Here is a 26,871-nt window from a genome sequence, read left to right on the forward strand (position 1 = left end):
TCACATACCACATATCTCGGTCATCCATGGCTCCAACTCGGCTGACAATGGAAGTGGACATCGACATCAGTTTGGCTGTCGCTTTTAAATGAAAAATGCTCAAAACAAAAAAGAAAAAAAAGAAACACTCTGTGTCGTTCTTCTTAATGTATAGTGGTTTTTTGGGACCCTCGTTTTTGCCTGCCCGAATGCCTGACGGCCTGCCTTACGGCCTGCGAGATGAAGTTGGACTTGGACATTGGCGGGCATATCGCTGACTTGGCCCAGCACTTGAACTGTACTTGAGTGTTGTAAATATTTTTTAAAGCTGCCTTATTGTGTCAGGCGCTAAAGTTAAAACGAATATCGAATGCCCTGATGCGCTGTACGTTAAGTTAGGTGAATGATAAGAAAAGCTTATTAATAGATGACGGCAGCTTTGAAGATTTCACGTGATCTTCAAAAGGTGGCTAAGTGTCCGGGAGGTCCAAAGGGTCGCTTAACAATATTTGTGTTTTTATAAAACTAATAAGCAAATTGACTCACAAGGGAATAAATAGTACATAGGAAAAAATTGAACGCATCTTAAATACATTGCACTTATTTTCTTTTTCTTTATTTTTAAATACTTTTAGATTTCTTTTCTTTATTTCAAATATTGCGTTACATGTTATGCTAAGAAATAGAAATTTCTCTCAGTTGAAGAGCATATCCCGCAAAAATGTTGCCTTTTCGTTTTTACTTTTTTTCAAGAGCTCTTCGTATTGCAGTTTGTGCCTGCTCTTGTGCTGTAACTCTTATTTTTGGGGGCTTTTTTTTTGTATTTTGGCAATTTGGGTTACATTAGCTGCTGTCTGAAAAATTATCTGGCACTTATATTCACGCTTAATTGGCATTTTTTATGAAACCCGAGCGTGCCGAAAACAAAAACAAAAACAAAAAAATAACATTGAGAGACATTCGTGCTTCTGGGTTCCTTGTTTGTCTGTTTCTCTGCAACTCTGCGGCTCTGCAGTCCCCGGCAATGACACTCGCACTCAAAATCAGAAGAAAAATCAATTTAATGAGCAAAACATGCAATAAATTACAGTGGCGCAAGGCGAAAACAATTCTGCAGTAAATTTCTTTTATTTCCTTTTTACTTTGTTTTTCATTTTTCATATCAATTTGTAATAAAAACTAGGTCAGGTCTGAGTAGGATTTTAGTTCGAAATGGTAGGAAATGCGTTCCGTCAAATGAATTGAATTTTATTACTTAAAATATTTATTCATCGACAGTGACGTCAAGAAAGATTTCATTTTGAAGTTTGCCAAATTGTGAAACCGGTTTTTTATTTGTGTTTTGACCTTTTGTATATTTTTTCTACCCTTTGGTTAGCTGCTCTTAATGTTTTTAATTATTAATTTATTTTATTTATTTTGTTTGTTCTGTTTCTGTTTTTTGTTTCAGTTAGAATCCTAACCAATATGTCAGAGTCAGCACCTTAAGCTGGAACAGCGAAAACATAGGAATAATATGTAAGTCAATCTTTATGCTCAAAATAAGCATTTAAGTATTAGCCAAGTCCAATACATTTCACATCACTTAAAGCCACAGCAACTACAAGCCAGAATTGGATTCCGGCCACGGTTAACTCTCTCAAAATGATGGATGAGACTGGTCTCCAAACTGGTTGACCTGCGTGGGGGTGTCTTTCATTTAGCCGTTAGCCGCATACAAAAATTTGAATAGATTTTAAATGCAAATCGAATTTAAACGCGCTACAAACTCGTATATTTTAATTAGTCTAATGCGTGTGGCTGACTTTTTTTTATTGTTTTTCTTTTGTTTTTGTTTTAATTTTTTATTGATTTCTATTTTGATGATGCGGTGCACCGCTGTGCCAAAAACAAGTTTCTATGCGCATCTCTCACAGACTTCGACTTATATTAATGGATGGGCTCAGATGCTGAATTATCTGAAATTATAAACGTAGTAAGCTTACGCGCTCTTGAGTGCACCATTGACAAATTGTTAGACCAAAGACCTTTGGAATGATTGGGCTTAAGCCCCATGCTTGATAAATGGCTTTTGAATGTGACTTGGACTATGCTATGCGTACATCTATAAAGAGTCAACACTTTAATGTGTGTGCGTTTCTTCCGTCATGGAATACTCAATGAATGACTTAAACAAAAAAACCAAAATAAAACAGCAAAAAATCAATGAATGAAACAGCACACATGAATCCGGGCACTAAGCTTATCTTATTGGTTGTTATATAAGATTCGCTTGAATGCGAGCCGCACTGAAGCTTAGCTCAACGTTTGATATACCATGAAAACAAGAAGCTTAAAACACCTGTTACGCTGACCACATGGCCCATTGGGGTTCGTCTGAGTGCGTTGCCAACGCTCAATAAATTTCCGAGAATGGTACATAAAAATTTGTCACATAAATTACAATTTGCATGCCTGTTGCCTGTCCAACAACAAGCACACTTGTCGCACACACGCACACACACACACTTATATATAGCATATGTGCTAAGCATTTCGCAATGGATTTGCTAGAACCAGCGACCGACACGACCCTAATTGCCTTTGAGTGTTGTCCCAGACTAACTGCTGTCAAGCATTAATTGTGCGTACAACTCTGCAACTGCAACAGCTCAATTTGCATCGCAACAGCGAAGATGGTGCACTCCAGCTGAACATTGCCACAGAGCACCGTTAGAGAGCGTCGCGCATTCTGGGCAATTAGCCTGGCAGCCGATTCAATTGGCAGCCTTACAAATTTACGAAATGGAGCGCGCGCATAAATGTCAGCTCCGATTTGGTGTGGGCAATTAAAAGAGCATGGAAGCGACGGCGAGGACATTGCCTGACAGATTGACAGAGCAGCAGCTTTATTTACAGCTTAATCTGCTTTATAGCCTCGACTGCAAGATGAATGACGCTGCAATTGCCTGCAGCGATAGTTGAGCTGAGATAAAGCCGTGGTAGAAAGTATTGTGAGCGACTTTCTTTTTGCGGCATGTCAACAGTTTCCAAAAAAAAAATAAGCTAAAATCAGAAACAGTGAGATGAATAAAATTCCTTAATAGGCTTTAAAATCAATTTAAAAATCTCTTCACGCAGGGTGTGAATTTTTTGTAAGCCTTTTCGAGAAGGAATTAAGAGTCCTTAAGAGGAATACATTTCATTTTGATTTCTCAAAATTAACTTGAATACATAACAAGTCAATAGTTGTTTGGGTAAAGAATTTCAATTTTCATTTTGTAGCTCTGTTATATTATCGACTGGACAACCTGTCTCGTTCTGCCTATTGTTCGCCTCTCTACATGATTTTCGAAGGCAAATATAGATTTCACTCATTGTTTTGAGGACCAGACAATATGCATAACAAGACTAAGACATTAGGTCTTTTATTTGCTTAACATTTCTTTAAAATTTATGTAAATTAACATATCGATTTCCATTTGGCACGAGCTCCAAGTTTCATAATTAAAGTGTACGCGGAGCGGGAAAAGTTGCGGTCCGTTCAAGCTACCGCAAAGATTATGCAAGACGAAACATGGCTAAAGATGCAAAAGAAAAAACAATAAACAAAAACTCATATTTCTGGCTAACGCGGGCATTGTTGCTATCGATATGCTGGTGGTGTTGTTGTTGTTGGTTGTTGCTTTTAATATTAGTCAAGCTGCTCAGCCATTGGTCTGCTGAATGTTGGCTCATTAGCATGTTTAGTTCACGCCCCTGCGCAGCACACGCCCCTATAGGTTTGAGCTTGGTTTTTGGCTAACTTTGGCTGATAATAGCCAACAGAGTTGGTCTTGTGAAAAGCAACAGCACTCGATTGAGTTATCTAGCTGAGATTGTAACTAAACATTGAGCTTGTACCTAGAGTCGGGTTGCTTTGGCAATAAATCAAAATTATTATCCACACATTTGACTTTTTAAGGCTACGTATGCTTTGCATCCATTTATGGCATAAGCACACACATGCTTGAGCCGGCCCGGGTTCCTGGTTGAGTCCGTTAGCGTTAGCGTTGGCTCTGGGCAGCCAAAGAAACGGCCTTTGAAAGAATGCCATAGTCACTATCTTAGCCACTGCCAAAGAAACGGTGGCGCTGTATTATCTTGCGAACGCAATCTACAGGCTCTTAGCCGGACTCCCGACATCAACTCCACATTTGAATATGACGCACGAGTGCGCCGCATGGCCAACTAGGGTGTGTGCCCGTGTCCAAGACTACGACTGCGACTGCAACTGCAAGACTGCCGGCGGCCGCATTCGGTTTTGACTTGTAGGGGCAAGCTTGATTTTCGATGTGCGATAAGAAATTTATAGTTTCGGTTTAAAAGACATTAGAGTGTAATATATTTAGAGTTTGGCCGAGCTCAACCTATCGTTGCTAAAAGAAGCTCGTTTGCCGCATTGCCTTTGTTACCAAGGCAGCCTGTGGGTGTGTAAGTCTGCCACTCAAGTAATAAATATATGCAAATATTTGCATGCGCAGTACATGCAAAATAAAAGACTTAGGCAACGAACCTGCTCAGCTCACTTCATTCACCAAGTCATCGACTTGTCATAAAGTTATGTCGCAGAGCACAGAGCTAGAGTATTATATGATATATATAGACATATAATAGGGCTAACCGAGGTACAGATTAGTATATAGCTTATACAGACCAGCCGCGAGCAATTACAATACGGAAAGTATAGAACGTAATTACAACCACATATTTGTACTAAATATTAACTATTTATAGCATCTTCTGCAAGATTTCTACATATTTTTTTTTTTGTAAATAGTCCATTTTTTGTCTAGAAAAATGTTAGCTTATTTTCATTACAGTTATTTTTTCGCTGTTTATCATATGAGTTGGAAAGCTTACACTCTTCATATATATATACAAACATACAAATGATAGGCCAATAAGCACTCAGATTATAAGTTAGTTACAAGTTATTTTTGCAAACAGCATTTGACTTGAGTTGATTTATAAATAGCTTGGCGCAACAACTCTTGCAAATTCATTTCTATGCAAATTTCTAGTTTCCATTTCGGTTCTCTCGAGTTTCACTTTCAATTTGCGCTTTTGGGCTTTTGTCACATTTTTAGTGGCGGTGCTTTGTCTGCCACCGTCCCATATGCATCTGTAGGTTTTGCTTGTGCCTTTTTTTCTGTATTGTTTTTCCTTTGTCTTCAGCTGAAATTGTGTTTTATATGGTAAAATGCAATTTGTGCAACTTGCAAACGCGACAAACAGCAACAAGAAATAGCATCCTTTGCTATATATTGAAAGTGAAGTCTCTTAGCATATTTGTAGTTGTTGTTATTTTTGTTGTTGCTGCTGCTTCTGTTGTTGTTTTTGTTGTTGTTATACTCTAAAAATTTGCATTTTTGTGCACAGCTGCTTTTTGTGCATTTCTTCACTTGCTGCTGCAATTGTTGTTAGTGTTTTTGTTTTTGTTGTTGTCTTCTATTGCATTAATTTTGGCTTCTTGTCGTCGTCGGCGTCGTCGTCGTCGTCGTCGTCATTGTGGCTTATATGGCTGCTCGGATGCCGTTGCCTGCTGTATCTTTGTTGTTGGGTTTTGGGCTTATATTGTGGGCTCATGTACAGCATTTGTCGTTACCAGGCACTGTTGCCACATTCTGCCATTCAGGCGCTTTGTAATTAATGGTTAATTAATTGAAACGAAGTAGCTGACAATCTTAATGATCCGTAATTTGTTATTATGGTAATTTATACAAGCAGCAGCTAAGGCAGCTAATGCCCACAACAACACCAACACAATAAAGACTTTGTTGCTGCTGCTGTTGCTAATGCTGCTCTGCTGTTGTCTTGTAATACATATACAAATAAAAATTCATTAGCTTCTGAGCCATGGCTGAGTTTGACGACAGCGACAATTGTCTAATTGCAGTCACGAGCAATTTATGTAGTGTGTTTAAACATGAGTTATATATGTACATATAGTCAATATTACTAAATGGCCAAGCAACTAAATGAATATGGTATAGGACGCCCACAGCTAGCCCTAAGAGCCAGGCCATGGCAATAAATTGCACTTGGTTAGGCTTAAGTAAAATAATGTCAGGCCAGTATAAGAAATGCTTCAACAGACTGCCGGCTGGTATCAATCTGTGCACCTTCCTGGAAGATGCGCACGACTACCAAACAACAGCAGCAGCAAACCGCAACAACAAAAACAATAGCAACAACAAAGTAAACAGCCTGTCGCAAAAAATCAGCAAAAAATTTGCATCTTGACGAATTTAATGATGATGATGAAAAAGACGCCACAAACATTTTGATCGACCCACAAGACGAGCCAGCCTCAAGGAGCCCACAGACTGCACACGATATTGCCATAGAGTCTCTGGGCATGTGGGAGTGTTGCTGCCGCTGCTGCTGCTGCTGTTGTCGTTGCTATTGCTGATGCTGTGGCTACAACGGCAACAGCATCAAATTTATGAAGATGCTTTTTGGGTGGCATTGCGGAATGTTTGACGTTGCTGTCTCATGTCAAGTGTTGTGTGTGCAGCGTTTGATGGGCAAGTGAAAATATTTTCATTGCACTTTGACATGACAGCAAACAAATTGCTAAACACACACACACACAAACACACACATATACATAAAAAGAATCACAACATGCACACACCTACAATCTGAACAGATAAATGGCTTTAATGAATGGCAGCCTTCAAACGGAATACATGGGATCGTCGTCAAGCGCCCACCTTTTTGTCTAACGTGGAGTTGGAGTTGGAGTCGGAGTTAAAGCTTGTGCTGATTAGCCAGAATTCCTGGCGTGCTGTGCTCTGACCTGCTCTTTTGTTTGGCTGCCAAGTGGCGCCTGCAGCGATCACGTCACAGACACACCAACAATAATAACACCAACAACGGCACAAAGAGAAAAAATATAAAGACTTGGGTTATTGTTACTATTTGCTTTGATTGTTGGCCAGACTCACGATTCGGTTTCAATGTCTTTCAGCTCGTTTGCCAAAATCAATAAAGTTATCATGCTTCTTTCTGGCAGAGGCGTCTAAATCGTTTAACTCATTATATATTTCATGTGTATGAGTGTCTTGTGCTCTTATACTATTGGCATTTGAAAGCAGCAAATTAAGTTACTGCCTAGACAGCTGTCAAAACTGTGCCTCGGTGGGTTAACGCCCACCCAAAAAAAAACTCAATTAACATGTCACGTTTGGGCAATGAATGCAGTTTTGGTTTCTCATTATTATGTCGCCAGTCAAAAGCAATTGAAAGTAAAACAGCAACAACGATAACAACTAAAAACAACAACAGATCTTGCCAAATTCGTGCGCTACCGTTTTGCAATTTTTTTAGAACAGCAACAGCAACAACAATATCAAAAGCAGCAACAACACCAATAAGAAGGACAACAGCAATAACAACAACAACAACAAATTAACTTGTTAAAATGCAAATTTTTGACTTAAGGGGTTTCGCCCGCTTTATGGACTTATTGCCGGTTGGCATTGAGCCAACTGCCTTATTGATTTTGATTAATGTCTGCCGATTTCTAAAGCCACGAATCATGGGCAGGGTCTTAAAAAGTTCAGCCTAACTGGCTTTAATTAATACATTAATCACAATGCTGCGAGCAGCATGGAGAAGAATACGCTGGCCGCTGCCCCTGTTGTGCTGCTGTGAAAGCAGCCAGCCTCAATTTTCACCTGGCCACGAATGAGTTGAAGCACACTCCTGTGAGTGTGGGCAACCAAGATGGACATGTTCTGATACTAGTTTCGTAGCAAATTCGAAATTTATCATGGCATGTTGCTGCAGCGCCTGGCACACCAGCAACATCACTCACAGCAGCACCCACAAACAAGGCCAATCGCAGCGGCAGCATTGCATTCGTTTGGCCTTATTTGGCGGGCAGTCTTTATGCAGATTTTTGTGGCATATATTGTGTGTGGGTGGCCAAAGCGACACTTTCTACTTGCCAATTGAACATTTGCATTTAATCAACTCACAGAAAAATGTTATATAGTGTTGTGTGATTGGCGGCCATTGATTGCTTTATGATCGTCGTGAACAAATGATTTTTATTTTCTGTCATAAAAAATAACTGCGAATAACTAAGATGTTGCATCTGCAAGCGCAGTAGCAGCAACAGCAGCAGCAGCAGCGGCAACTGCAATTGGCAGTTGACAACAGCAATGGACAACGGGCCAATCAGCAACATCTTCGTTTGCCGCTGCGGTCGCAGTTGCTTTTAAGGCTTTGTCATTAATCAAATGGAATTGAAATGCGCCGCGTGTACATCACACGGCGTTGCTGTTTTCGTTGTTGTTGTTGTTGTTGCTCTTGTTGTTGCCTGTGTTTGGCGCTTCCAACATGCAGCGCCCATTTGGAGTTTGCCATTTTTGCGCATTTTAATCATGCTTGTCTCGCCTGAAGTTATTTGGCTTTTTACGTTTTTACGTTTCGTTATGCCAAAGATCTGCGCGCTCTGATAAAGCGCTGTAGACGCGTCTACAACGGCTACGCTGCTACACAAGCACTGCCACTGCCACTGCCACTGCCGCAGTCAGCGTCGAAGCGCGTCGCAACGCGTCGCCCGCCAACGCTGGCCAACAAGCTACAACAGTGGTCGAAATGATTAATACATCTTGATGCTATTTGGTTTGTAACGCAGGCCAATAAAAACGTTTCTTTTGATTGACAATGCCAGCCAAAGTTGAGATGCTGTCTGTTGATTACTTCATTAGGCGGGCCTCAGTTCGAAAGTAGCTGCTGCCGTTGCAGTTGCAGTTACTGGCGAAAACATAGCTGCAAGACCATTTGATTCAATTATGCATTTGCATGCAATTGAAACATAAGCCCGCTGCAACAGCTGCCAGCCGTGTCCCATCCGCTTATCAACCTGTCCGGCTATTGGTCAATTGGTCAGCACCAGCAGCCACAACTGCGGCCGTTACGCGCATTTGGCCGGTTGGGGCAGTAGCCTTTCAGTCGGTTGGTGGGCGATAATTATCTGGTTGAAAAATGATCGACTGGCTTATGGCATGGTGCAGAGCGGTCTCACTTCACTAACGATGAACATTTGCATTGCAGAAATAAATGTGAGCGAAAAAGAAAAAGAAATCAATAAAATATGGCTAAATTTGCAGCTGCATAAATTCGTTTTTACGAGCTTCCATTCGCCTATGATGCGTCTTACAGGCCGTTATAGAATAGGACTTTTTTTCATTACACAGCAAAAAGAATTTCACAGCATAAATATCTTCCTGTTTATAACGATGTGCCAAATTATATGCCTTATACCTTATTCACTTTCATACGCCGTTGAAAATGTTAACAGAATTGCCGAAGAGTACTTTCAATCAGTTACAACCAATAAATGTTAATATAGCTCGATACACTTCGCATTTGTTCAAATAGTTCTCAGAAAAACCTCAAAGCATATATGGAGTACTTAGTTATCTGGCTAAAGATCCTAAAAGAAGAAACCAAATGTGGTGCTTACTTAGCAACCACTTTCAAAAGCAACCACCTTCATCTCAATCTACTTAGCTTAGGTCAATAAATATTCTTTTATCGACAAGTGCACATACAAATCCAAAGATATTTTCACTGATGGCTCCATTTTAGCCAATCGAAGTGCAATTTGATTGCGCTACGTGAGTCAACTTGTTGCCTGTTACGAATTCTCGTGGCTCGTCTGGATCTACAGGTTTTTTTTTTGCCGCATTGTCTTCTTTATCTTTCTTTCTTTGGCAATTTCACTACAATTGTTGAATTATTTTAATTGATTGAGCTGGGTTGGGGTTGGGGACTGGTTTTCATTTGAACATGTCTGCAAACGGCATCTGTACGCATTTTGCCATGGCTGTTACCTATTGGTAATTGAAACTTGTTAGTGAAGACATTAAAAAATCGTTTAGCACGGTATTTAGGTTAAAAATGCGTGGAAAATCGTGAAAAAATCAACAACAAAGGCACAAAAAACAAAAAACTAAATCATTTGACAAGAAATTGCGATCAAACCAACAAAGGCAGAAGAGCTCAGGCGTGTGATTTTTAAGGCAAACTTGTTGAGCGGCTGAAAAGGGTAAGGTGATGGACAATGTTGAGGAAAATTGTGTAACCACAATATAAAAATTCCTGCACATAAACTAATCTCAGCAACGGCGGTGGCTTTTGACTACCGCATTTTATTTTGTTTTTTTTTTTTTCTTTGTATTTGACGCCCGCTACGGCGGGTCACAAGATGGAGGGATGCTAATCATGCCCGACCATGCACACCAAAGAAATTGTGCCGAAAACTTCATAATTTTTGTTGTTGTTGTGTGCTCTTTGCATACTTCAATAAATTTCCCTGGCAATTTTCCTTGGCAATTTGCATGCCTAACAAAGCCAGACCACAGCACAATATATTTTCTGAAACCTCCGAGCTTAACTGCATGTCAAATAGCACACGATGCAGACTTGTATGTGTAAATAAATATGCCAAAATTTCGTTTAATTAAAAAAATTATTGGCGCATTTTTATTTATGGCCCATAATCGAGAAAAACCCCCTCTATCGGCAATCCAACAAAATTGAAAGCAACATAAACAAGTTACTTCAAAACCGAATTTCTACTAACCGAACATGAAGTACGCTCTTTGCAAAATGTAAAATAATTACTTGAAATTTGTATTCTTAATAGTTTTTATGTAAAGATATTAGTTGGTATAAAAAAAAAACGATGTTAACTAATATCCGATATTTGAGGAAATACCTTATTTTTAGTTAAATATCTTATTAGCATACTTTATTTGTTTACATAGCATTAAAGTTAATATACCCTTTAAGGAGTTAAGGTAACCTATCATGATATCATGTTTTTTAAATGAAGCCGCTGCGGGCTGTTTGCATTGGCCAAAATGCGCTAACAATTTCTACGATTACGATTGCAATTGCTATGCAGCATAGTGAAATAAACTGCAATCGCAGCCGCTGCCGCAGCCTTACTCAGAGTCGCGGCCACATGCATCTTCATCTTGGCTCATGATGCATGTGCTGGGTACATGCACGTACATGATTGGCCGCCAGGCAGCCGATCAGCCATCTGTATCTCTGTATGTACTATATGCACGTTCCAGGCGCGCGGCTGCGCAGCCTGTAAACTTTCTTTTTGTTTGGGCCACAGTCAAATAACAATAATCGTGGCCAAATTAGTCAATATTTGCGCCCCCAAAACGCTCTAACAAAAGCTTATTATTTTATTTAATATTTTTTATGAATTTTATAGTCAAGTATTATATTCTCTCCCTCTATTTCTCTCATTCTTTCTCTATCGCACGCTGTGTTTGGACCATAAAATATGTATAAAGTAATTTTTGATTTTAAACATCATGATTAACTAAACTACCGAGTGGCAGCCGGGCAGCCGAGTAGCCAAGCAGCCATGCAACTAGCCAGACGACCAGCCAGGCAAATGACTACAAATGATTACGCATTTGAGCCAAGCCGCAAAGTTTTTGGTGAAATTTCAGGAGGCAGCCTTTGCCTTCTATGGCCGGTCAGATGAACGGGCGATAAGCCGTGGAAAACACTGAAAACGAGCTCACTTTGAGAGCCTAAAATGCAGACTGGCCGAACGCTTGGTCTCTGACTTGGCCAATGGCCTGCACTTGTTGTACTTTAAGCTGTTTTTTCCGCTGTTGCTGTTGTTGTTGTTGCTTTCATTCAGGCTCTAATGGGTCGTGTCTTTGGCTGCCGCTGCCGCACTTTAATGTCTTTGGAGATCAGGTGTTGATGCGGCAGCGGCAGCGGTCTTAAATAAGCATTTCAAAGACCTGGCTTCACATTTTAGTTGATTTCTGCGTAGATTGCACTTAAATGTTCCTAGCAACAGCATCTGAAATATTTATACCATGGCATTTTCTCTTCGCTTTGCCCTTATCTAAAGTATGCGCTAGAGAATACGCCAAGCTCTTTGCTCTCTGTGTTGTATGCAAATTTGTTAAGTCATTTCTGTTTGTGGTTCTCACGCTGCCACACCAGGCCTCGAAATGCCGTCCATTTTTCCTATATGCAGAGTCCAAGCCCAAAAACAAAATGGTAATAAAAGCAAAATATCAAAAAAAAAAAAAAAAGCAAATAAATTGACAATTTGAACATTTAGTACTTGCTGCACGACTTTGACGGAGCAGGCAGGCCACAGCAAACACATGAACAACAGATCAAAATCACAATCCCTATCGCAATCGCTGCAACAGCAACAGCAACTGCACGCAAGCTGTCAATTCGATTTCGATTGCTGCCTGGCATCGATTACTCGATCTCGGACTGACCAAATAGGTTTCTAATCAAGACAGCAAAGGCAGCAGCACCCTCCAGCTCCATGGGTAGCCAATAGTTCAGACTCGTAGCGATATTTTTGGCAGCGGCTCGTTGCCTGTTCTAAATGGACGGCTTGTTATGCGGCTCGCAGAATCTATGCAAATGAAACAAAAACAGCGTGTCACAGCGTCAGGTTTGGTTTTAGCCAAAGTCCAAGTGCGGCTTCAAGAGATTTACGAGCCGAGCGCGCCAAATGTGTTTACACTTTGTCACCCTTCTGTCAGTTTGATTTATTTGTTTGCAGATAGCCAGCAAAAAACTGAGAAGGCTAAAGTAGCTGGCCAAATTAAAATGCAAGTATTGCTGGAATGCACGTCCAACCGAACTGAGCCACAAAGTGAGACGAGGTGGGGCAAGGCGAGTTGAGCTGAGCTGAGTGCAAGAAATGGGCGAATGAATGAGTGATTGAATTATGCAGCCAACTGACAAGTGGCTTAAATAAATTAATGTACATGTCCCCAAAGAGTCCGAGGAAAACTGTTTACTAATCAGCAGAGTGGACGGTGCTGCACAAAAAAAAAAAAAAATATATATATATATATATATATATCACCACTCAGATCGGATTTTTCAACTACCTTTAGCCATATTAATTTTGTGTTTGCATTAAAATTCAATTAAATAACAAGCTAGAAGTTTTTCTTTAAATCAAATGATTGAGAAAATAAGAGTATAAACATTATTTTATACCTTCTTTTAAATATTACAGCTTATTAACACTTAAAAATCCACATATTGGCCAGCACTGAATAAACGATTTTGCGAACTGGAAATACACGCGCAACAAATGATTGGCACTGAGGATATGTCCACATCGACTGGCATGGATATAAGTGAATCCTTTCGTACCGAGGATCTCTCAAAAACGGATTTCTTCGATTTCGTCACAGCTCCGGACATGGGCATTGGCATCGGTGTTGGGGTGGATGTGGGGGTAGGCGTTAGCCTGCAGCAGCAGCACCATCAGCAGCAGCACAATCAGCAGCACAACAGTCACAACCACAGCCAAGGTCATCAGCCAACGACATCACAAACGCCCCAGCAGGCCATCTGCGGCGGCGGCGCAAGAACCACCAGCAGCATGACACACGACGGCGGCGAAGGCGCCGGCAGCGGCATTCCAGTGAGCAATCGTAATGGCAGCACCAGCAATGGCGGCGATCCCACGTTACAAGGCTATGAGGTAAGTTTTAATGGCAAACAAGTTGAATGAGGATTTTGCGCCTCAGTGCAAAGCAATAATATTCATTTAATAATATGTTGTTCTCGGTTCTCTTTTTTTTCGTTTTGCAGTTCTGGCATCAGGACAAGGATAACAGCCGCCTTGACTCCAGCTCTATCTTCGAGGACCTTGATCGATACTGCTGGCAGCAGCAGCCGATCACAGCCAGCGCTACGACCACCGTTAACGCCAGCAATGTGCGATGTACTAACCAGCCAAGTCCCACATCTCCGCAATCGCATCCACATCCACATTCACATCCACATCAGCAGCAACAGCAACATCAACAGCAACAGCAACAACAACAGCAGCCCAATGCCAGCAGCTCCTCGAGTGCTGCGGGCAGCAGCAGCGATACCATTAGCAGCCTGGATACAACTGACGGCCAGATTTACACTTTGACAGTATTAAATGGAGGCGAGCCTTGGTTAAAGCGCGCCGAGACGGAGCAACTGCCCAGCGCACTGGATTTGGACAGTTTGCTGGGCAGTTTTCCGGGCTATATCAAATCAGAATATCCTTACGACGACAGCGGCTTCAGTACGGATGGCAAGGATGTGATTGTCAGTGGTGCAGATGTCAATGGCCTCAGCAGTATTTCCCAATCCCAGCCACACGGACAGACGCTACCCTCACTGGTAACTGCCATTTCCATCGCAGGTGGCGGGGTCAACGAGCTGGGCCAACAGCTGGCCCAGTTTCAAAATAACAATAACGACTGGCACATGGCCGATCACAACGCGGAGGCGGAACAGAACTCTGCGGAATCGCTGCTGCGCAGCGCTCTTCAAGGGAAGGGCTACGCCAAGGGCCTGCATATGCAAAATGGTCTAGCATTGCCTGTGGTCAAAGATGATGAAATGAGGAGGCTACTCTTTACGCCAGATGATGCAGCGGATGCTTTGGGCTTTGCGGACTCAACGCTGAATACCGCGCAAATGTTCGAGGATGCACAGTCCATGAGTCATGCAGCCAGCGGTGCGCACATGTCCTCGTCGAATCACGGCCAGCATGGTGGCAATGCCAGCATCATTGTCGATGATATGTTCCTGTCGCTGGAAAATGCTTTTAGCGATGACTTTGAGAAAATCAAGCGCATTGCCAATGAGGTGCAGCAGTTCTGCAGTGCCAACACGGGCACACCAACGCCTGGAGATTATACCAGCAGCGATGTGCTCATGCAGATGTCACCGAGCGCGACAGCAGGAACAACAACACAGCTACAGCCCCTAGCCAATGCGCAACAACAACAGCAGCCGCCACCGCCCCCACAGCCCCTCAAGCCGGAGGTGTCCACATCGACAACAGCTACAGCTGTGGGCACATCTGTGGCAGGCAGTCGCCTTGGAGGCGTTAGCAAGCCCAAGAAGCAATACAAGCGTAGCAACAGCAGCGCCAACAGCTCAAACAGCAACAATAACAATAACAACAATAATCCTAATGTAGCCAACAACAATAACAGCAACAACAACAGCAGCAACGTTCTGGGTGTGGTCATTGGCAATGGTGGCAGCTCCTCGTCAAGCGGTAGCGCCAGCAGCAGCAGTAATAGTCCGCCTGCCAACTGCAATGCGAGCGGTAGTTCGGCCAGCAGTGGCGGTGGGCAGCGAAAGGAGCGTTCACTACACTATTGCTCCATATGCTCCAAAGGCTTCAAGGACAAATACTCAGTGAATGTGCACATACGCACGCACACGGGCGAGAAGCCCTTTGCGTGCTCGCTGTGTGGCAAAAGCTTCAGGCAAAAGGCACACCTGGCCAAACACTATCAGACACACATGACCCAGAAGAACAATGGCAACCTGATCAAAGGCAGTTCCGCCAAGCATCAGCGTGGTGGTTCCACTGCAGCTAACACCGGTGCAAGTCTTGTCCAACAGCGACAGCTCAGCGCGGTGGCCACCACGGTGGCCAGCCCCAGTTTAATGAGCGCCGGCGTCGTGCTGAGTGGGCCAAATACGCCGCCTGGCGTATTACCGCCTGCCAATGGTCTGTTGGCGAACCGGTAGTGTGCCGACCTTGGCTTTTATATGTATAGGCTATGTTCCACAAAACACAAAACAGCAAACTATTTCTTGTTCCTTACTAACAGCATACAAAACAATATGAAAAACTAAGATAACTACTTGAATACTCTTGGGAAATTATTTCCTAGAAAATGATCTTTCCTGATCAAAAAATTGTCATTGATGAATTCCTATCTCAGCTTTCTGTGCAATTCCTATATCACAAACACATCAAGACAAAATCACAAACTCACTAAATGCACTTCCAAATAAAATACTCAATTATATTTTATACCTAAAACACACACACACACACTCATAAACACACATACACAAATTAATTTTAAATGTGCCAAATTTAAAGCAAGATAAATTAACAAGCAATTTTAAATAATAATTAATTAATTATAAAAATAAAAAAGTTAAAATGAAGCTAATAAGCAAATTTACGAGTGGTGATATCAAAATGAGGCCAAACGCTTCCTTGCAACAAATAAAATCTATGAACTCACCCACATTGTTTCTGTAATTAATTACGTTAAAGAAATTAAATAATAATATTATGACAATAATTAAAATGTATTTTGAGAAGCGTTTCCTGTAAATTAAAAGTATTTCATTAGAGTTGCTTTGCCCAAATTAGCATAAGTTTCCTCAGTGTAAATACGACCTAATTTAAGAGAAAGCCAGTTGTGCGAACAATTTTGAACACTTCATTAAAATTAGTACAAGTTTTTTAAAATAAATCAGAAAGTCCTTTTGGCATATAATTACACCTGAGAAATACGAATTTATGTATCAAACAATGTCTTCTCTTCAAGGATCTCTTATTCCAAGCACAAGTAACATATTTAACTCGTGTTTTTTTTTCCTCACAAATAATACTCACATTTTCGCAAATCTGAGAAGTGTTCAAGTTATCCCCGTGCATCAACTATTTACAGATCATAGAATGCTTGAACGCATTGCACTTGCCATTATTTTTTTGTATTTGATATAGAATTCGTTTACATATTATACTTGATAACTATTTCAATTTTCATAGTACTCATCTTCTTATACTCGCCGCTGTGTGAATCGCAAATTGTATGTACTATAAATAAAATGAGCTAATTTTATATCTTATTCTAAGTTAAGTAAAACAAATTGAATAACTATGGATAGTTAATGTTAATTAAACTGCCAATTATTATGTGATAGTTTTAATAAAAAATGATTTATATTTTGGTGTTTGGGTTACGTTACATATATTGTTATATATACTTACTGTGAATTTTGCAATATTTTCTAATTTATTGAATTTAGTTTATGTACATAATAATTTTTTGAATTTAAGCCCTTGTTTATACACATATATAGCGCATAGTTTTAGGCGCAATCAAATTACAATTGTACTTAGTTAAATGTTTGTTAGTTATTATTTATGCAAACAAAAAGACAAAAAAAAAACAAAAAAAAAACAGCTACCCATTAGCAATTAAGTCTTACATTACATATTTAAGTATTGCAAGCATTAAACATCAAAATAAAGAAGAATAAAAAGTTTTATTGACAATTAAACGATATATATCTAATTCATGGTCAAACCGAAAAGCGAACACATCAAAGCCTTGGACTCATTGTTAGTAACTGAGCGTTGGCATTGTGTTAATTAGTTTTACAGACCTGTACCTGGACAAAGATCATCAGGGGCATATAAATAATTTTCTCCCATAAAGGAAGCGCATGAAAGCGCATGCAGCTGCGCATGTCAACAACAACAACAACAACAACAGCTACGACGGCTGCAACATTACACAGGCGGCACTTGTCAGTCAAAATCAAAGTGCGCAGCTACTGCTGCATTAACAGCATCATCAGCGGGTTGTGCCGCAGCCTTGCGGTATTGTGGGGCAGGGGGCTGCAAATGCGTGCCGCATGCGCCAACAGCCAGCAAACATCAGTGCAGATTAGAGAAAATGTTTTACTCGCAGCGTCTTGGCCAGATCGGGCAACTGCAACGGCAACGTCTGCCTCACCGTGTGGCGTAGTGAGCGGCAAGTCATTTGAGATCGAAACATGTCGATTAGGGAATTTCAAGAGGCGCCAGTTACTGGCGCAGGTGGCTCATATCATCCAAGACGTCGTCTTCGTGGCACCTTGGGGGACCTGAAACCGCAGCCACAATGAACAGGTATCTTAATTGCATTTGATGAACTTTGAGCCAAAGCACATTTGCACAACGAAACCCAGGAGCAGGTGAGCAGGGTACACAAATATGCGGACCCTGCACAAACTTTTGACAAATTAATAGTCTGTAAGGCTGAGCATTGAAAATAAAAGTGAAAAATAATTAAAATGCACGGAAGTCCCCAACTAATCGAAAACAAACATATGAAAGTTATTGGTTCAGTAAGGCCTTACAAATGCTAGATTAGATTAGAAAGATTATAGCTAATACTGAGAGAGTTTATGCCTGCGTTGGCTTCGGCGTTTTAGCCGATTTAATACCAGTTCGAGCAGCCAAACTGCTGTAGAAAATAATACCATAAAAGCAAAGCCATACCATACATATTCCAAATCCTGTAGTTGCATGGCACGAAACTCTCTGCGCATACTATGGTCCAAGTAATGCATTTCGCCTGCTTCTACAAGCTCTGAAAATCCCTTTGAAGTCCAATAAGATGTTAAGCCAGCATCGGCAAGTTCCATAATTAGCCTTTGTATGGGCTTTTTATAAATCGAATTTTCGTGCACCGGAAAACCAAGGGGAATATTATTGAAAAAGCAAAAATCATTGCGCATGCGAAACAGTGGCTGACTGAAGATGTTCTGTTGCTCGTTAATTACCACCCACTTGCTGGTTGTCATCATAAAGCCATGTTTAGTGTCAAAGGTGTCACGCATGCGAATAAATTTACTAAAACTAGGCTCTACCAGAAACATTGGTGCGTACTTCCGGAACTCCTTTAGGCGTCCAATAAGCTCATTATACTCCGATTCCCAGGCGGCCACTTTCAAATTGGAGGCCAGTATATCATCGTAGGTTCGATAAGGCGGCTCCTTGGGCCTACTGGTCACATAAGCCGAGAAGTAAGAGTTATACCAGGCCGTAAGCAGAAAGCCCAGTAAACAGATCTGCACGTAGATGGCGCGTAGGTGTACCGAAGCGCGACGTACCTCAAAAAAAGACTGTCCCAGAGCTCCTCTTAAGCAATTATCATGCAGTATAAACTCGTACATCTCCACCGGATACCCGTGGTGCTTCAGAATCGACGAAAGCGTCATGGAAATAACCACCAAGACGGCCAGAGTTAGCAAGAATGCCTGCAGCTCAAAGACATTGACATAATACTCGGCGTGTGGTATATCCGCTTCCACTGGTAGCATTAGACACCAATTCATTTGCTCGTACGGATAAGTAAAAGGTCGCATATTGAGCTGGTTAGGAAATGTAATCGCCAATGACAGGTCCACGGTACCATTGCGCACAGCTGCCACTAGCTCCGTTGAAGGAACTAACACATTCGGCTTAACTGGAAACGGCTGCTTTAAAGTGCAATTGAATTTTTGCTGAAAGACATCCATAAAGTGGCCCAATGTGCCCCGATAGATAATATCGCCCTGTTTATTATAGTAGAGAATGATGCGCGGAGTCGCGCCACCAATTATAATGCGCACACTATAGCCGTGTAGATTTCTCAGACGATCAGGAAAAATAGTCGAGCTGGGATCATATACACGTTGCTCCAATTGATAACTGGGAAATTGCGTATAGCTATAGAAGGTGCTCGTAGTCTGGAATGTAGAATACGCCTATTAATATGCCAAATTGATTTCTGCATGCTTTGTTATTTACGTTATAGTTCTCAAATACTGCCAACACATTCAGTAGCTTCATTTTCCAGCAATAGGTAAACAATTTGTATAGAAACGTCTCATTGGCTTCTCCGAGCTGCACCATAAACACCACCCGCGATATGGTCATGAGTCGCAAGTTGGTAACCAGTGCATTTAGCAAGCTCTCGTTCTCGTCTAAATCCATGCCGATCAAATATACCACAGACAGCACAAGACTGCTATGTTTTTCATACAGAAAACTATTAGCGTGCTCATCGAATTGCACAACAGGCGTTTGCAACTTTTCCATTAAGCTTTTCACAAAACAATTACCGTCTGTTTGATCCGTCATAAACTTTTCTGACACACGGGAATTTTGATATTTCATAAATAACAAATAATTGAAATTATCTTGATTTTTAATGCTGCTCAACAGTTGAAAAACTGCCGAGCTATCTGCCTCAACTGTTAGCCTGACCATCCAAAGCAAATGGCACAAAATAAACCAAGGACGATCCATGGCGGACATTGACGAATTACTGCAGGACACTGATTAATGGCGCTGCTTTTTAAAAGGGTTGCTAATGAATGCGTTGCGGAGACATGTAAAAAACTCAAATTAGCGGCTAACAAGGGCCACACAAAAAACCACACCCAAGAGATTACAGGGAAACGCTGCTTAAAATGCATATATCAATTTACTACGAAATGCTTGATGACAGTGCCCTAGTTAATAGGTGCCATGATGGCATAATTTATATTGAATGCTTAATTGTATTTTAGCCCACCAATAAGTGATCCAACAATAAGTGGCATTGTGAGTCGACTGTCTAATTGAACAATGTTTTTGGCAAATTTATAACCTGTGAGCTGCTTTAATATTGCAAGCCTAAACAAAAAATAATAAATATATGGAAATATAGAGAAAATTTGTTTTTTTGTTTTCAAAAGATAGGAGATACCCTGAACTTTCTTTTAGCAAAAACAAGAAAACGCAATCCATCGCTGATTTGAAACAAGAATTAAGAAGAGGCAATCGATTCCATTAACTAATGTTTCGCAAGAATAAATGCGCTCAATCATATACATCCGATTCCATATATCCATATCCATATATCCACCATATATAAATACACATAAACACTATCCACAAAGAGCTCGGCCTTAAACACAAAAGAATTGTTTTTACTCATTATCTTTAAATTGGTAGAAATATTTTAGGAACACAAATTTACCCTGCAGGGTTTGAGTTCGCGCCCCATCAACCACACATGTGTCATTTAAGCCTGTTACATTTCGGTCACATTTTTTAAATTATTTGGTTTTTGATACTGCTCGAACAACCTGTTCATCTGTTAAAATGATAATTCAAGACAATAGCCACTAAATACTCCGAGTACGATTCATAGCAGATTAATGGAGGACAATATTTAGTATAGCTGGGATCGATTATGAATTCGAAACCCCTATAAAGCTGAATTGGTTCTTAACAAGCTTACCAAGAAATCTTTGTATTAATATATGTTTAATAATTAACAAAATAAGCTGTAAAAAGTGGCATAGCTGGGCCGACGGGAAAGTAAAACACCTCCATCGGTCGGTGATGCTTTTAGAAAATAGTCACCCATCTACTTTTATTAAGAAAAGTGAAATTAACTTTATTTAAATATTTATCAAAATTATTATTTTAGTGTTTTTGCTGGTCAGTAATATATTTTTTATTTTAAAGCAAAAAATGCTGCGTAGTGCGTAATCTTCGAAATTTTTTATTTTAAGTGCACTAATTGCTTTGCAATTTTTAAGCCCTCACGCAAATATCGTCTTAGTCGCATTTTGTGAAACCATAGTTGCTCCAGCCCAAATACGGCCAGTGCCAGGGTCATCATCAATCCACCAGCCATTAGAATGTCGCTCAAGTCCATTAACTGCATGGCACGGAACTCCTTTGGCTTGCCCAGGTCGACCAAACGCAATTTGCCAGCTTTAATCATTTCACTAAATGCCATGTCACGCCAATGAACCATGAGGCCAGTGGCAGTCACCTCTCCTATCAACCGCTCTAGTGGCTCCCTGAAAACAGAGTTCTCAGCAATGGGAAACATAATTGGGACGCCTTGATAAAAGCAAAGGTCCTCGCGCATAGTAAACAAAATTGAGCTAAAAACCATTTGCTGTTGCTTTATAATGTTCCACTTCTGTATAGGCATCGCATAGCCATACAGAGTATTAAACGAGTCGCGCATTTTTAGGTATTTCTCAAAGTCTGGCTCGATCTTAAATATCGCCTCATACTTTCGAATTTGCCTATCGTACCTGAGCAGCGTTTGATACTCAGAAGTCCAGATAACCACCTTCAGATCCGAGTTCAATATGCTATCATAGCTCGTGAATGGCTTCTGTTTAGGGGAGCTGGTGATATACGCTGAGAAATACGAGTTGTACCAGGCGGTGAGCAAGAATCCCAATACACAGATCTCCAAATAAATGCCACGCACCAGCAAAGGCGCCCGTAGAACCTCATTGAAAGATTGACCCAAAGCTCCTCTCAGACAATTGTTGTGCAGCAGAAACTCATACGGTTGAACGCGATAGCCATAACGCCATAAGGTAAACGATAGTATTGCTGAGATCAGTCCTAAGGATCCGAGTACAATCAGAAAAGTGGGCAAATCCAGTACACGACTGTAGAGCTCACTGGACGGAACTGGGCTTGGAACGGGCAGCATAATACACCAGTTAAGGATCTCAAAGGGATACGTGTAACCCTGGAGAGGCATACCCGGATAAGTTGCCGCAAAGGCAAACTGGACGCTGCCGTTTCTCACTGCTCCAATCAGCTGCCGGGCTGGCACCAATGTGTTCTCGGTTAGCGGAACCGGCTGAATCAAGCTGCAGTTGTATTTTTGTTCGAAGCAGTGCATCAAATGGCCCACGTAGCCGCTGTAGACTAGCTCCCCAGTTGGACGACGATAAACTATAAGTCGTGGAGTTGAGCCGCCCACAATAACTGGAAGTTTATAGCCACGGAGATTTCGCAGGCGTGGTATTATAATTGGATTCGTCTTGTTTGTGATCAATCGCTTTTTAAGTTGAAATTTCGGAAAAGGTGAATAGCTGTACATGAGTCCGGTATCCTAAAAATATGGGGGTATTTCACACTATTGGCAATTTGTTTACGAACAACCATGCTGAGAAAATTTAAATCAAGTTCTTTTACTTTTTAATCATCTCGGTAAATATTTCAGCCAGATTTCATTTTGATTGTAAATTGTAAATATGGCTATAAAAATTTTGTTTTTTTGCTGCTTGCTGTGTCTCATTTTAGTTGCCCAAGCTGCACCGAATTCTATAGGCAAGTATTATGGTTGGATTCTAGAATCAAATCTTAATAAGGTATTTTCAGTTCAATGCAAACTTGCGGCCAACCACGGTCCATGCAAAGGCAAGTTCAAAATGTTTGCCTTTGACCCGTACGAACATCAATGTAAAACATTCATCTATGGCGGATGTGGTGGAAATCCAAATCGCTATAGCACCTACCAAGACTGTATTGAGACTTGCAGCGGAATAAATTCAACAACAAGTCCAAAACCGTGAATTGCAAGCACAGGAATAGAATGCTACCTCTAGAAAATTATGAACCAAATGTGACCAATATGATTTAGGCGAGTCGTAAATATTAATTGATTTCTTTGTTCAGAAAATTTATAGTATTAAGTAAAAGCTTGATATTTAATAATATATTTCTTATAAATACCTGAAAGTCTTCGAGAATCGCCAAAACATGCAACAACTGCAGCTGTTGCCAGCACCATTTCAAGATCACTTGCACTTGCTCAGTTTTTTTGAAGACCAGTAGTAAGGGTTGTGTATTCCATAATCTCAAATTGAAAGTCAGAAACTCAAGAAGTTCATGTGTATCATGTTCATCAACGTATGCAATGCTAAGCAAGTGATTAGAGTGATATCTATCTAGATGATAGCTGATGTTCAATTTGTCTTTAATCTTAATAGAGGACAAGGGCAGCTTCCACACCAATTGTGACCAATCGGAGCTGGAGCTTCCAACCAGCAGCACATAGTCAAAACGTTGCTGTACTTGCAACTGCTGCACCAGCTCCGGGACAGTGAGAATTAATTTAGCGCCCAGTGACAACCACAAGCTGAACCAAAGAAGAAACTGCCTCATGTTAAAGCTAGCTACTATTAACGATTGCTGGGCACGAACCGCGCCCCAGCTCCTTTTATACCTACCCCAAAAAGCTGCACGAACCTTGCACATTAGAGAAACCCAGTGGGAGTCATAATATTTCTAAATGTATTTTATTTAATTGAACTTGGTTTGTTACACCTCAACCTCAGAAAAGAGCTCCGCGGAAGATGGGAGCAGCTCGCCAGGCTTGTATTCGCGCTGGTTATTGTAAACTTCACCAAGTGCGCACAGATTCTTATAAGTACTGTCGCGTTGTTTGCACAGACTGCCTGCCGTAGCCCTTACCTTGTATATGGGCTTATTTAATATGTTGTCGGTGGCAAAGGTACAGGCTAGAAAAAACTGATTGACCATTCCATTTGACAATCTCATTGCACTGCAGCCTACATGTGTGTTGCGGTCCGCCATTAGCAACACGGCTTGACGTACAGTTCTATGAAAGGGTTGGAAATATTAATAGTAAGCCTATGGCATTATGGGACCATTACTAACGGTCGAGTAAATTCGTTTCTCAAACGCAGCGACAATTCTCTCGTCACAAAACGTGCATCTTCAAACCATCCATTTAGCAGCTCCTCTGTGATTTCAGGAATTTTATGCGATTTTTGGCTGCCCGAGTAGGAGAGCCCATCGTATATGCTGCCAATGGCTGAAAACTGTACCGAGGCCATGCAGGGTCGCGGATTAAATACACATTTCTTAATATACATTTTCGCAAAGTTTTCCAGTTCTGTAGACCATGCCATACGGGCCATTCGTCCGGCTGGAAACAAAGTGCGCGTATAACCAACGGCAACTTTATTGCGAAAACTGTTGAACTGGTGCAACAGCTGCTCTCTATAGGGTGACAAGCTAACCACCTTAGAGCCAGGCGCGCAAGCAATGCTCAAGTTCTATATGAAAACCAAAATTACCAATATGATTTACATTATTCCTAAACTTACTCTTGAATTCCTGCATGCCAAATTCTTAAGGCCGCAGCGTGAAGTTTTACAATAGGCGCCGAGTTCGGCAGGTTTTGATGACAAGCTGCCGTGTGGATAAAAAAGCGGTATTAGCAGTAAGGCGAATAACTGATTAAATATCAAGGACATGTCGATTTCAAGCTCTGAATGGGAAATAAAATAAATCCACAGCTTGCATTTCCATTTTTATAGACTTTTTTAATGTAACTTGGCGACTGCAAGACACAGCTGTGAAACCTAATCAAATTAAAACCAATTGTTATACTCTTGCAACGTATATAACAATTTAATCGGTAAATGTGTAACGCATAAACGGAAACATCTCCGACTCCAATATTTATATATAAGTAAATATTGAATTCCTACATTTTTGGATATTAGATATATCTGATATTAACAATCAAGAAATAAAACACAAAATTCAGCGCGATTTTACGGAAGGAGACAAATTAGTGCAGGTGCGAACAATCCGAAGAGTATTTATCCTTCGGCGTGCCAAAAGTTTAACTTCATACTTCTTATATGACAGCCGGTTGGTAATCTAAATTATGGGAAATCAACAAAGAGAAAAAAAGCTTTCCACAGAAAAAGAAAAACATGCAATCGAGAACTATTAAAAGTAAGAGTAACTGCGTAGTGTAGCGAATGTTATGGATTTCAATATAAAACGTTTCACAGCAGATCAGCTGAAGAACTCGATGACGAATAAATGTTTTTAAATTAAATATTTTTCCGATGCTCTTGGATATATATATTTTTATCAAACGATCAATAAGGTCCGTTGTACAATATTTGGTACTGACAGCCAGAGTCCACTTATTTAATTGAAAATTTCACAAGCTCAAGTTTTTGAAATGGAAATATGGATATAATCGTAATGAGCTGTCGCAAAGCAATGCAACAGACGAAACCAAATCCAAAAGAAAAACTTAAATGAGGCAAAGATCTCGTTCATGTTTCATGTTTCAAGCTGCCTGACAGATGATCACTCTTAATGATGCTGCCAGCTACAGCACGAGCAACACAACAACAACAACCACAACTCTCATTATTTTTCAAGCATTTTTTATTTTGGTAACTACAAGTTTTGGTGCACTTCACTTGATTTGGCAGATGCGTCAGCACTTGACCCGCGCTGGCTCCAGCTCAGACTCAGACTCGGACTCGGACTCCATCTTCGACTGTGTCCCATGCTTGTTAACCGCCAAATTGAGTTGACGTTGACGTAATGCCGCGCCACTCGAGTAGGTCTCACTCTTTTTTATGATGAAGTGCAGCATCTGAGGCCGCTGTTGTCGGTCAATTAGCTGCACATATCACAAAGCCAAGCACAACACACAAAAAGAAAAAAAAAACAGTGGCAAAATGGAAAGCCTACCACCGCATGACAGCCCAACTTGGGCTGGGGTCACATGGAGTCTTTAATTGGCATCAGTTGCTGCTACGACGACAATTTGTTGGCTTCCTCTAAGCTCATAAGTGCATTCACAGAATATTTCTTAAAATGATGATGCTCTGAAGTATTTTGGACTACAAACACTAAATCAATTCCAAATATTTATAATATTGTTATCTTTATTACTATTATTAATAATAGTATTATTATCATTATCATAACGAACTGTTAAAAAATGTAATTCTGTCAGGCATACCAGAGGAATATTTACAGGTGAAATTTGGCGTTTTCACTCAGCGCAGCTTTGTAACTTGATACTTATATTTAGAAAACTATTTTTAACAAGATAATTTCTAATTTTCAGGCGATAGGCAATACCAACAGTAGCCGCCCCTGGAACTGAAAACCATTCTCCCAGCTCTGCACCGTTTCTTTCGAGTGTCATATTTGAGTTTGTTAGTAGCTCTAATCTGGTAAGTCGGTTGTCCAGTCATTGTCGCTGTTATTGTTAGAGGCCACAAGACATGCTTAGGCCAAATGCAGTACCACCAGCCGCCCAACTCGATGCTGCCACACGGCTCGGTCGTTGAATAAGTGGCGCAGAAACAACGCGCTCCGCAAAACGGTAGCCTTTATGGAGTAGCCGTGCACCTAACAACAATGGAATTGTTGTCGGTCAGCAGTTGGGGCTGGCATATTGAAAAGCGAAAGAAATGGTGAAAATAGCAAAAGGCCAAATGCGGTCTGACAAAATGTGTATACACATATCGGTCGCTATATGTATGATAAATGGCACAGTTTAAAGCAAGTCAAGCGCTGGCGATTGTCCAGCGCTCGCGCCGCGGCACAATGTAAATTTCCATGGACTATTTTGGAGTGTTTGGCCTTAAAGTAGTCCTTCTGTT

At 40.8% G+C, this 26,871-nt stretch overlaps 5 protein-coding genes across 13 annotated transcripts in view; 1 reads left to right on the forward strand and 4 right to left on the reverse strand.

The window, feature by feature from the left end:
* The window catches only part of LOC26531646 (uncharacterized), a 62,820-nt gene extending 45,702 nt beyond the window's left edge, over window positions 1–17,118 (forward strand). For 2 of the 9 annotated variants that reach the window (XM_032435622.2, XM_070206990.1), the window contains exons 2-4: window positions 1,430–1,497; window positions 13,055–13,528; window positions 13,639–17,118. In XM_032435622.2, the coding sequence (XP_032291513.1) occupies window positions 13,133–13,528; window positions 13,639–15,576 (2,334 nt within the window). In that variant the 5' untranslated portion in view covers window positions 1,430–1,497; window positions 13,055–13,132 and the 3' untranslated portion in view covers window positions 15,577–17,118. Of the gene's footprint in view, window positions 1–1,192; window positions 1,353–1,429; window positions 1,498–1,570; window positions 1,731–13,054; window positions 13,529–13,638 lie in introns of those variants that run through there. The other 7 variants (XM_002053800.3, XM_032435618.2, XM_070206989.1 and 4 more) reach the window with 7 other exon arrangements.
* Window positions 1–26,871, reverse strand: part of Ir94h (Ionotropic receptor 94h) — a 124,918-nt gene that overhangs the window by 59,117 nt on the left and 38,930 nt on the right. The window lies entirely within an intron of this gene.
* Window positions 17,973–19,921, reverse strand: Ir94e (Ionotropic receptor 94e). The gene is made up of 3 exons (XM_002053799.4): window positions 19,412–19,921; window positions 18,064–19,350; window positions 17,973–17,981 (listed from the first exon to the last, which is right to left on the reverse strand). Exons 1-3 carry the CDS (start codon window positions 19,919–19,921, stop codon window positions 17,973–17,975), a joined length of 1,806 nt encoding a protein of 601 aa, XP_002053835.2.
* LOC6629544 (uncharacterized) lies at window positions 21,091–22,564 on the reverse strand. Its single transcript, XM_002053798.4, has one exon. It carries the CDS (start codon window positions 22,512–22,514, stop codon window positions 21,159–21,161), a length of 1,356 nt encoding a protein of 451 aa, XP_002053834.2. The 5' UTR covers window positions 22,515–22,564; the 3' UTR covers window positions 21,091–21,158.
* On the reverse strand, window positions 23,697–24,720 carry LOC6631028 (tabinhibitin 1). Its single transcript, XM_002053797.4, has 3 exons — window positions 24,550–24,720; window positions 24,098–24,498; window positions 23,697–24,038 (listed from the first exon to the last, which is right to left on the reverse strand). Exons 1-3 carry the CDS (start codon window positions 24,697–24,699, stop codon window positions 23,738–23,740), a joined length of 852 nt encoding a protein of 283 aa, XP_002053833.1. The 5' UTR covers window positions 24,700–24,720; the 3' UTR covers window positions 23,697–23,737.

This window comes from Drosophila virilis, chromosome 2 (assembly GCF_030788295.1).
Source record: "Drosophila virilis strain 15010-1051.87 chromosome 2, Dvir_AGI_RSII-ME, whole genome shotgun sequence".
NCBI lineage: Eukaryota > Metazoa > Arthropoda > Insecta > Diptera > Drosophilidae > Drosophila > Drosophila virilis.

Excerpts from the sequence above, each read along its gene's own strand:
- LOC6629544 (XM_002053798.4), bottom strand. The coding sequence starts at position 22,514 with ATGTACAGCTATTCACCTTTTCCGAAATTTCAACTTAAAAAGCGATTG.
- Ir94e (XM_002053799.4), bottom strand. The coding sequence starts at position 19,921 with ATGTCCGCCATGGATCGTCCTTGGTTTATTTTGTGCCATTTGCTTTGG. Across the intron at positions 19,351-19,411 it reads CAGTATTTGAGAACTATAAC|ACTACGAGCACCTTCTATAG; the intron begins GTAAATAACAAA and ends TCTACATTCCAG.
- LOC6631028 (XM_002053797.4), bottom strand. The coding sequence starts at position 24,699 with ATGTCCTTGATATTTAATCAGTTATTCGCCTTACTGCTAATACCGCTT. Across the intron at positions 24,499-24,549 it reads TGGCATGCAGGAATTCAAGA|AACTTGAGCATTGCTTGCGC; the intron begins GTAAGTTTAGGA and ends GTTTTCATATAG. Across the intron at positions 24,039-24,097 it reads AGAAACGAATTTACTCGACC|AACTGTACGTCAAGCCGTGT; the intron begins GTTAGTAATGGT and ends ACCCTTTCATAG.